The sequence below is a fragment of the Chanos chanos genome, chromosome 12 (assembly GCF_902362185.1).
Source record: "Chanos chanos chromosome 12, fChaCha1.1, whole genome shotgun sequence".
NCBI lineage: Eukaryota > Metazoa > Chordata > Actinopteri > Gonorynchiformes > Chanidae > Chanos > Chanos chanos.
The window spans coordinates 4,027,530-4,039,145 of NC_044506.1; the positions used below are offsets into that span (position 1 = coordinate 4,027,530).

The 11,616-nt window shown below is 37.3% G+C and overlaps 1 protein-coding gene across 1 annotated transcript; it reads right to left on the reverse strand.

Annotated features, from left to right (window-relative positions):
* Positions 1 to 2,101: 2,101 nt before the first annotated feature.
* Positions 2,102 to 9,940, reverse strand: LOC115825522 (major histocompatibility complex class I-related gene protein-like). Its single transcript, XM_030789308.1, has 4 exons — positions 9,784 to 9,940; positions 3,362 to 3,616; positions 2,950 to 3,240; positions 2,102 to 2,424 (listed from the first exon to the last, which is right to left on the reverse strand). The coding sequence occupies exons 1-4, from the start codon at positions 9,938 to 9,940 to the stop codon at positions 2,102 to 2,104; spliced, it is 1,026 nt and encodes a 341-aa protein (XP_030645168.1).
* Between the last annotated feature and the right edge of the window lie 1,676 nt (positions 9,941 to 11,616).

Sequence of the window (11,616 nt, forward strand, 5' to 3'; positions counted from 1 at the left end):
TTCTGGCGGCCATTTAGAGTGTCTGGAAATAAGAGGGACTTCAGAACCTTTTTGCCAGTTGGTTGAAGAGTTGTGTAAACTGTTGTGAGGTCTTCAAAGCTGTGCTGAGAACTTTCGACCACTGTTCGATTACATAAGCAGGCTCTTGAATTAGGGTTTTGTGTGCAAGCTCTTGGAGAATAGCCCTTGCATTTTTGGCTGTTGGTGCCATCCTACAACCATAGTTGTCAAGGACTTCAATTAATTCCTCTGGTGGCTTGTTTTTTTAAAAACTTATTTGCTAGTCAAATAGGGCTGAACCTTAACAGCTAATAACGTTAGCAAACGCATTTTGCGGATTTACACTGACATTATCCCACTATGAGAGATAGCGTAGCTAGCTCACTTAGCTATCCTGCCCAAAACCCACTGACATTATGGTAGTCACACTGACATTGTCGTGACAATAGTCAATGTATGTCATCACAGTATTTCAAAGTTCGAAGAGACTGTAAATGATATCGACAGCTATCTAATTACCTTTTATTCTAGCTCAATCTATGGCTGGCTTTGTGTCTCGCACTCTTCGCTGCTGTTGACCGTAAGCGGCATGCGCACCAGAGATCAGAAACAGTATGGGTCAGCATGTTGTATAGTGTTATATTTAGATGCTTTCTGAAAAAAAAATAATGGTGCAAAGCAAACACTCTGAACACTAGATCAAGAGAAACATTTAGAAAATTTTACATGAAACAATTCTGTCATGTTATAAAATACAATCCCTCTGACCTCAAAAGATTGTTGAAGACAATTTAAAAGAGGATGAAAATACATAATATTCTTCATATTTACAATTCTCTCCTCTCAGGTGTCAGAGTACTCAGCAAGACTAGAGACTGAAGTGAAAATGAAAGGCAATACACTTCTATTTTCAAATCCGGACACACAGCGTTCCTCTCTGATGCATCGGCTTTCAGATATAATCAATTCAATTTACAATTTACAATTTAGTTATTTGGCAGATGCTTTTTACCAAAGCGACTTACAATCAGTTGTATAATTAATGTCATTTCAGATATAATGAACATTAGTCTTTATGAAGTGAATACCAGTCAGATCTTCACCAAACAAGCATTCAAGAACTGTGAGGGCGCACACACACACACGCATGCACACACACACATACACACACACACACACACACACACACACACACACACACACACACAGTCATACACACAGTCACACACGCAAATTACACTCCAGTGATATTTTAACAGAGTTAAACTAATTTGTTCTAGTGGTTCTAGTAGTTAAAGACAGTGTTGGTGCATCTGTTTAAAATAGATAGGTCCATAAAACCAGCACATAATTCAAAGAAATGCACCACACAGCTGAAAAAACATTAATGTCCATAAAAATAAACAAAAATATATTTAAAAACAAAGTAACCATATTAAACGGTTGTCACTGTGATCTCTGACACAGAAAACACATAGGTCTTCTAGTAATGCAGCAGATGACCCACAGTTGGAAACAGAGATAGAGATGCTCCTTTTTGCAGGGGAAGGCAGGTCACTCATTCACAACATGAGAATAGTCCTACATGAGTCAGATGACTGTATGAAAGAGGACAAAGGAGGAGGAAGAAATATTAGAGGGAAGAACTTTTTCTCTCACACCATAAACACGTTAAACTGAGAAAAACAAACAGATAGAAGGGAGAAATTTGGTTTGAAAACTTACCAGTTAAGGATATTAATAATTTTACAGAATGCCAGCTGCAAAAAAGAAATATTGCAGATTAGCCAATGATTTATAAAACACATAAAAATCAAGAATAACTGACACTGATCAAATACACTCACCCTTATGGTTACAATGCCACCAGAACATGAATCCAAATCCAATAATTACCAAAACCCCCACAACAACAGGTATTGCCACAGTAAAGGTGATAGATGAGTCATTTTCACCAGCTGTGGATTTAAAGCCAAATAATTTAGTTTTATTCATTTTTGCTTTAAGGAGGCACATACAGAATACAGAATATGTTTGCCTATGTAAAGTTAACTTTTATGACATTCAGAATTAAAAATGTAAACAAGCCCAGGCACAAAAGTTAAAAGTGATAAATCAGTATTGGATTCAGCAGGATCTTACCCCAGGCTTTGGTGATATTTCCAGGTATGCTGCTATGTTGGACCACACAGCTGTAGTGATGTATGTCTGTGTGTTCTGCTGGTATCACAACACTCTTTCTTATCTGATAAGTCCCATCTCCATTTGGTAGCACTTTGTTTTCACTATCCACCTCCTCAACCACAGGCTGCATGTCTGACCCAAACCACTGAACCTGCACTGTTCGTGGGTAGAACCCAGTCACATGACATGTGATCTCTGTAGTGGCAGATTTTCGCTTCTCAGAGAGTAAGATCTCAGGAGCTATGGAAGAAACAAACAGCAACAAACAAGAGCAGTAAAAATAATCACTCTAACTCATATAGAAAGTAGTAGTTGACTACATTTTCCTGTTTATCTTTCATTTTCTTTGCATTTCATTCCTTTTTCACTACAATTTACTAGAGGCAAATTCCCTTATATTCCTATTTCCCATTTCTGATGTAACCCCCATGCTGGCTGATAGAGGGGGTAGGCTACTATATTCCTCCTCAAGTACATGTGGAGTTACTTACTGCTTCTTTTCACCAAACTGCAGAAGACATTTGTAGGACTGTTTTTCTTTCTTTCTTTTTTTGACTACTGCAGTGTAAACACCATTTAGTAAAACTATACAATATAGTAAATATCTGTGTTGCAAGTCATACAACCTATTTTATTCATTTATTTATTTTATTTACATTGCTTTAATCAGTTGATTTAGGACTTTGGAAGAGAACATAGCTGTTTCAGTGTTATGTAAAAGCAGATTTCTTAAATCATGAAACAAATCTGAACTTTGGAATTTACCTTTCTTCATGTGGAGTTGGGGGTTTTGTTGCTGGAACTCCTTAATTACATCAGCACACCACCTTGTGTTGTAGAAGGTGACAAGGGTTTGAAGGTTGTCTTGATTTCTGTCCCTCAGTGTCTTATAGAGGACTGCTTGAGGCACTGCGGCTGTAAATCTTTTGTTCTCACTATCAAGGCTTACAAAATCCTTTCCATTAAATGCGTGAGTTAAAAAGCCTTGCACAGTTCCATCAGGATGGAGGTGACATCCTCCATAGCCCTGATAAATGTTAACATCAGAGGAAATACCTAAAATGTGAAGAGCCTATATTAGTTCAAATTCATGGCTTTAGAATGTGAAGAGTAGTTGCTCATTGAATGTCATAAATATTAATTTTACAATGTTTTTCGGATAGAGTAATCCATTTACCTGTTAAGTTGAACTGCTGGGTGGCTGATTTCAGTGCCTCTGTTATAGTTCTTTTATTGAAATCTGTTCTGGAATGAATGAAATTCCAGTGTTGCCGTGCAGTTGTGCTGCTCAGCCATTCAGGGAGAGGCACATCGCCTTTCATATTACTGTCAAAGTAGTAGACTTGAATGTCATCCACAGTTACGACCTCAAAGTAATCCGGCAAGTCAAATCCTTGTGATGCAACAAAATACCAGTCTAAAGAATGTACCTCTGTAAATTATAAGAGAATTCGTTATAAGAATCTGAGCTTAGATTACTTCCCAATAAAAACAATAAAATACCACTCTCTGTAAACAAACGAATCAGCTCATCAGTTAATGAACTCCTAAATATTTGAGAACTTAGAAAATACCAGCGATCCAAATAGCACATCAGTCAAGGAACCTATAGAAAACATAAGATAATTCACTTTAAGACCATAACGTTAATTTCAAAGAGAAGAAAGATATGAGATTGGGGGATGAAAATAACAGTTCCACGCTACTGTAAACTGTTACTGCAAAGCGCTAGTATGTTTGTGTGTGTGTGTGTGTGTGTGTGTATGTGTGTGTGTGCGCGCGCGCCCGTGTGCGCGTGCCTACGGTGAACAGAGGTTCGTTCAAATTAGCAAACAAAGGCGAACACACACAAATGGTCTGAAGAGGTAATTATCGTCGCACAGACATGGAGATTGCACTAAGGGAGATGTGTGCCCAGGTGGAAGCTATCCCAGAAAATATTCTTTATGTTCGATTTTATTTAATCTTTTTACAACAATTCAAGTTGTAACTTGTCTAACAGTTGATACTTTTTCTGAAAGCGTATTTTCAGTATGTATGCGATCGTTATCAATCCTTAGCATCAGCTACGACTATTGCTGTCTGTAGACGTAAGTTAGGGACAACTGGCATTCATCACATACGGCTAAAGCGTTTAAATTTTGAAATGATACCCTAGTTGTTATAGTAGCCTAGAGGATTAATGTCGTCGGTGTATGCTGACCTAAAAACCGTTCAAATTTAAAAGTTCAAAGAAAACCCGTTCACCAGGAACGTATGACTCAGTTTGGCAAATTTGAACTTTTATTGCCACCCTTTTCCATATTTGCAGGCTGTGGCAGAGATAGAGGAGATTTAGGGCTCATTGTCATCCATTGGTTCTCTCGCGCACTTCTCAGCACTACTGTAGGCTATCTTTGATAACACGCTACACGCTGTTTTTTTAGAGTTAGCCTAGTGTATGTTTTAAGGGTTTTTTTGTCTTTCCTTTAAACTTAATTGCTGATGTGCACGTTCGCTGGTGTTAAAACCCGTTCCAGTCGCAAGTGCTGTGCTGTTGGTAAGTTAAACAGGCCTACTTTCTTTTAAAAAATACGAACTTTTGGTAAACTAAGCACTCCTACATTAATAATGTTATATTTTCGTTGGACCGAAAGGAAGCTTGATTTATATAATAGCCTACATTTTGTGTTAGTTTTAGCGGTGTAGCTTGTTTTGCGCCGTTTCAAGCTGTATTTTGTTAAATTTAACCATGCGTGCTACTTAATTTAGCAAGAGAGATGCAGCTTCATAGGTAACAGTCTTCTTTCCTCTTGTGCATTCAGCAGGATAGGTTAGTGCCTGGCTAGATTTTCATTTGTTTTATTTAATTTCAAATAAAATTTTTTGTACATTTAAAAAAATACATTTTTAAATGTCAGAGTTGGGTGTTTAAAAGAGAATTAACCGACCTAGTTGTCTAGTTATGCCCCAGTATGCATGAGAGGTAGATGCGTGGATTCTCCTTTATTTTATTTAATTACCAGAAAATAAATCTTAACTGGTACATACAGTTTTTATTTCCTCACACAACGCAGATGAGTCCAGGTACATTTGCCCACCATAAATCTTCAAGTATTACACCCATCCCCCATTTGACCACTTGAGCTAATTTTTTTCTAGTTAGCACATGTAAGGTCTGCTGAACTCAATGAAGGCTATGATTTCTTTCCCCTTTTCTTATTTCTTCTCTCTAATCTATAGATATGTATATGTATCTAGACATTCAACATACAAGTAGGCCAACTCCTTACAAATGAAAAAAAATCACGAAAGGGTTTTATTTAAAAATCTCAAAGTTTTGTTTTACTTACGCGACCCAACCTATTTTCAAGGGCTTGTAGTAGCGACAGCCAAAAAGCCAAAAACTCGGTTTTAAAACGGTTCAAAAAGGTTCTTGTAATTATAACAGCCCATTAAGGGGACTCGCGTATGGCCTAATACGAAGTATTTTGATTAAAAATGCGTTAATAGATTGCACAACGTAAAGCTTATTAATAACCCAATTTATGTTTTAGCTCTAAAGAAGTAATAGCCCTGTTGAATAGTAATTTCCGTTGTTTTCATCACGTATTTTTTCTTGTTTTAAGCTTATACTGTTTTACTTCCTGTTTTGATTAGAGTACTCTCGAGTGCTTAGTTGCCTCTTAGTTACCTTTAGATACTTAGTTCTTGCCACGTGCAACTTTAATAAGGAGTAACGGTAAAAGGAAACAGTAGCCTAAAAGAGAAAAAAGGCAAAACGATACAGTGAAACATTTAATGTATTAGCGTCCCCCGAAGAGGCACAAATCTGAATAAAGGAGATTTGGAATATTGCAGGCAAAAATATATTCGCAGATTTGTAAATTTATCATTTGGGACAGTTAGCTAGACTTAACTAGTAAACAGCTTTTTATGCTGGAGCACACTGAAAATGTGGTCGTATACCGGGCAACTAAATCCTCTGTCACCTACAGCTACTGCTTACGCCAGTCATTCAACCACATTATTCTTCAACGCGTGAAGAATGCTTTATCCATGATCAAAACATCTACATTTTACAATAATTTTATTTTCATTTCATTTTATTTTTCTCCTGTAACCTACAGTTTTACCCATTTATATTATGTGTGATGTGTGAGCAAATTTAGTTTCGATACCAATGGTCACACAGTGATACAAGAGATATCGTAGCTTTAAGATGAACTCCAGTTGAATCCACATCACAGGCAGCAATTTTTCATACCAAATTTATGGGTTCAAACATCGTCACAAAGTCTCTAGATTTGCGACTCTCACGTGGTCTCTGTTCATAATGGCCTACGTTAAGGCAAAGTTGACGCAACAACTTTTTACTCAGCACTTTTCCGGAGATCAGTGAGCTATGTTTTTTTTAACCTTTATTTAGTCCGTGTAAAACAGGTGCGTTTACATGGAGACTAATATTCCGTTAATAATCCGATTCAAACTCAGTCGGAATGTAAATGCCTCGTGTAAACACCTCCATCGGAATGAAATACCCCAATCTGATCGAGAATTCAATCGGATTTAAAGAGGTCGTGCAGATTTCTGATAGGAAAATATGTAAACGTTCAGTCGGATTGCCTTCTGCACTTGGAACTTTCTGCGCACGTTTATTACGCGAAATAAGACGTATTGACGTTTTACTATGCATGACAGAGTCAAAAAACATGGAGGCCAGTGCGAAACGCTGAACGAACTATTTAAGCACTTTTGGGAGAATATTCCACGCAGAGATTATATAATTATTATAATTAAAGTTACAAGTAAAGTTGTCTTAAGTAATTAACTGATCATATCACTGACCTCAAGCAAGGCTGTAACCATATATGGTTGCCCTGGCTCTTTACAAAAGCCTACTTGAATGTGAGCGTTCTTTTCGCCACTCGAACATTATTTATTTCTGCGTATGACAGGCTTAGAGATTTTTATATAGCCTTCCACTACATCGTACAGGTCGGCGCAAGGTTATTTTTTTCACAGTTGCAATGAATTCCGATTGTACGCTTGTGACATGTGAATGCCTACAAACTATCCGACTGCTTTCATGTAATCAGTATGTTCGGAATCATCAAACGGAATGATTTCATTCCGAATGAAAAAATGTATGCATGTAACCGTAGCAGAAACAAGTCAAGTTATTTGTTTGGTGCGCCATTACTGCAATACAACCTGCCCGGTAAAGTTAAAGTCCACTCCTGCTTTCGTCCTTGACACGCGAACTCAACCCAAAACGATTGTTAAAGAAGCACATTATGTTCTTCGCAGTTGTTGTTCTCTGTTATTTACAATATTCTCTGAAACCCTTTATATGAACCAGTTACATGCTCACAAAATATAGATCCCCCATCTCGACTGCTAAACAAAACAAAAAAACAAAAATCCTGGCCTCAGTGTTATCACGGAAAGAAGTTAAGGTGTTCGAGGCTTCATAATTACTACATTTCCTGACTGTAGTATAGGTTTTTGCTTATTTTTAGAATTTCGGACATCAACATCTTTGATAAATGTGTTCTTAAATGTAAAATACAGACGAGGCAAAATCTGTTGATTTGATTCAATAGGTGCGCAATAAATATTTAGTCACAGCGATATTTTACACGACGTTACGATTTTAGACTTCCACGCAGTAAGAATATGCTATCAATTACTGGATTGTTTATTGTTCCATATTATAAGCTACTTTTTCCTCAGTATATAAACAAGCTCACAAGCTCATATGATAGACTAATGTGTAGGTGAGAATATTGATCTACCTCTACAAGTGTAGTTACTTTGTAAGTTCCACGAGTTTAGAAATATGTATTGTTCATACTGGTATAAAGTTTTAAGATTATAACACACTCACCTCCAATCGATTTTTGAAGACAGTTTAAGAGAACACAGAAGCACATTACGTTCTTCATTTTTACAATGATCTATTTTAACACGCCCGGGAAACAGCAGGATTATACAAAGCGAAAGTGAAAGAAAATAACTTTTGAAAGGATATCCATGCGTGTGTCTCTGTCAGTGCTGTACAGATAACTATGTGGAAAATAACTCAAGGTTAAAGTGACTCATGAGAAAAACACTCAAGCAGAAGTTTAAAAATATCTTATATTAAATGTGCTTCAGTATCAATATTAGAAATCAAAGACAACAACAACAACAACAACAACAAAAACTAACCAAACAAAAGAACAAAAAACAATTTCACATTTCCTTGTTGTTTTATACATAGAACAGCACAACAGCGTCCACAAAACTTGACAAAATTACAAAGTTATTGCTAACCCACCATCATTTTTTCCCTTTTCTCACCTACAACTACAGTATCTCCTTCAGTGCAGTCCTGAATCACAGCGCACCTGCACCTACAGCAGCGTTTACATATTTTTCATGGAATAGTTTAGGTTTTAAAGCTGTCACCCACTCACCTCCAAATGACTGCTGAGGAAATTATAATGGGAGACAGAAGCATATTATGTTCTTCATATTTCAAATCTTTCATGCTAAGACATAGGTGAAAGAAATGCTCAAAAAATGTGAGCTTTCCTCAAGCATTTCCACTTGTTGATTGCCCTCGGATTTTACATCAATTACTTAGAATCTTCCATTGCTTGTTTCCATATCCACATTAATACTGCAATGATCTGCAAAACATTCTCTGAAAATGAAAAGGGAGGAACTGCCATTTAGTTTCACAAATTTAACAGCCTCTTGGGCAACCGTTTGGCCAAAGCCAGGGCAAGAAAAAAAGATAAACTGTGAAACATATGCTTTATTTTTGTTTTTTGTTGATGTCCATGATTTTTCAGTAATATATTTTCCAGCACTGGATGCCCTGGTGGTCAGTTCAGCTTCTTCAAAATTCTGTGCCTTTAGAGTTTTGCAAATATCTGGAAATACATAACAACATCTCTTGCAAAGCAGAGAGGCCCTCTCCAGTACACAGCATCCAAATTATTCTCACTTGTACAATGCATATGAGTTTGGTGGTGCTGTTGTTCATAATCTGATGGTGTGAAATGTTCATTGCATATGGAATATCAACTATACAGACAGATTCACCCTCCAGTATATTCTTGGGCCACTCATCAGCAAAATAGCAAGGCTTTCACTGTCAAGTTATCTGGGGAAATTTGCTCCAACGTCTGCCCAAACTTGAAAAAGGCCTTTGCCAACTACAGGGACTGAATGGCACAACTCAAACAGCACTTCTTTTGTCTTCTTTTGTGTTTTATTGATGAGATTCAATTAAGTTTTGAAGTTAGGCTGTTAGATGGTTATGTTGTTAGGTGGTTACATCGTTAGGTGATTGTGTTGTTAGGTGGTTATACCGTTATGGTGAAAACCTTTACAATACCAAGAGAAAACAAACAAAACACAATGCTACCATTACTACCAATTCCACTCCACGTGTACAGAAAATTATTTCTGTACACGCTTCTTAATAAATCACTTAATCATTCTTTTAAAAACATAAACAATTTTCACTTATATTCTACATTTTCTACCAAATGAAATCATTATATAAACCATACACAAGTACTCAATTGCACATAACATATGTCTCATGTGAATTAACTCGCCCACTAGTGGCATCCCTGTAAACAGCCAGTAAGATGAAGCTCTCCCGTTCCAATTTCAGTTCAGTTTTGGCAATTTGGCTGTCACGCAACACTTTATCTTGCAGCTGAAGTTGAAGACGCTTCTGCCGCTGTCTGCCATGTTGGAAATCGCCGCGTTGCATCATGGGAGGCAGTACCCGACGAAGTGAGCTCTGGTTGTATACTGCAAATTTTCACCAGAGTAGTACATCATCTGGGTAACTGTCATGTACTGCAAAATTGTAATTTTTCTTATACTGCATACTATTTAAAGCTTTTACGTCAAGATCAGTATACGACTAGTATGTAGTATGCCATTTTGGACACAGCCACAGTGTAATAAGTCTTCATATGCTTTCTTATAGGGCTACTTTTGATAGATGTTTGTTGTAGCCATGTGTTGTTCGTTTTTAACAGAACAAATAGCCCAACTGATAGCAAACATGTAGTACACTACACGAAAGTTCTCATACTTACATACCATACTGTATAGTAGGATGGGGAGTAGTGTGCAGTACACAGCGTATACTGGGCTAGTATGCAGTATGCAGTACTCTAGTACGCCATTTCGGACACAGCCAATGTCTCGCATTGTGTGCTCCTCTTCCGCTTATACATTTTATACAAGCTTATACATTTATAATGAATCATACATTCTTTGAATCTATACATTTTATAACTTTATAATGTAAATTTTATGATAAATACCACTACTACTACTTCTATTATGATGTCGCGATTGCAACAATTAACGCAAATTCAACCAATCCTTGTGAATTCTGCGCACCTTTGCAATTTTGTCCAATCATCGCAACTTCTCTGCAAATTTGACCAGTCATCGTAGTTTTCCGCGAATTTCACCAACCATAACAGTGCCTTGCGCAAAAACGCTGAGCCATACGTCACCATATTCACTTCTTTTATGCTGTAAAGAGGCAGACAGGTACGACACGATAGTCTCACATTTACCAACAAAAACAACTGCTAAAGATACAGTGACCAGACAACCTGGTTTGTCAGGGATTGTTTCAAGCTGGGTGTCCTGAGTCACAACAAATATCTGTAAAACACTAAAATGTCCCAGTTTTCAATATTTACTACCGATTGTCCCGGGTTTTCACCACAGTTAAAATAATAATTATAATACTATACTTATTTTCAGTGCTTGCATACATGTTTATCATGTTCTGTCCCACTCCTTATTACCTAACCCAATAAAAAACACAAACAACAATGCACCATGTGTCTGAATTCAACAGTTATTTGTCTGTATGTGAGTCAGTCAATCAGTGTGTTGTTGTCAAAGTTGTAGCTATGACGCATGTGGCTGTCTGACAGAATCTGTCAGTATGCTAACGGTTAGCATTATGCCTGAGAAAAATTCGGTCCTTTCTAAAAACCCCTAGAAGGCTGCCTGTTTCTTCATGAAGTAGCCAGCAAAGAAAATGCCGCGTTCTGCACACACTGCAGGAGTATGTTCTCTGTTGCGCACGGTAGAAATGCCAACATAAAAGATGGCCAAACGTAAGCGGCGGCTACAAGCAGGAAGTAGCACTGCTGCGATTTACTTCGCCGAGGCAAACTCTGATGACAGATTCAATTATAATTCAAAAAAAAAAAATTGCAATTATTTTTAAAATTTTCACTTGCTCCCTTTCACTTGCAAAAAAACGCCTTAGGGGAATCGCAACATGCAACGCAAATTTTTTTTTTGAAAAGCTGCCGCGAAATCAGGAATTTTAGGATGCAACAATCCCAAAAAGGCCCATGAAATCCTGGAAGGGCTGATTATTACTACTACAACAAAATAGGCTACTAC

What these genes read in the sequence shown, in the direction of transcription:
- LOC115825522 (XM_030789308.1), bottom strand. Translation starts at nt 9,940, where the DNA reads ATGCAACGCGGCGATTTCCAACATGGCAGACAGCGGCAGAAGCGTCTT. An exon ending in CCAGCAGTTCAACTTAACAG is followed by an intron (nt 3,241 to 3,361) that starts GTAAATGGATTA and finishes TTCACATTTTAG; the next exon opens with GTATTTCCTCTGATGTTAAC. An exon ending in CCAACTCCACATGAAGAAAG is followed by an intron (nt 2,425 to 2,949) that starts GTAAATTCCAAA and finishes TTTCTTCCATAG; the next exon opens with CTCCTGAGATCTTACTCTCT.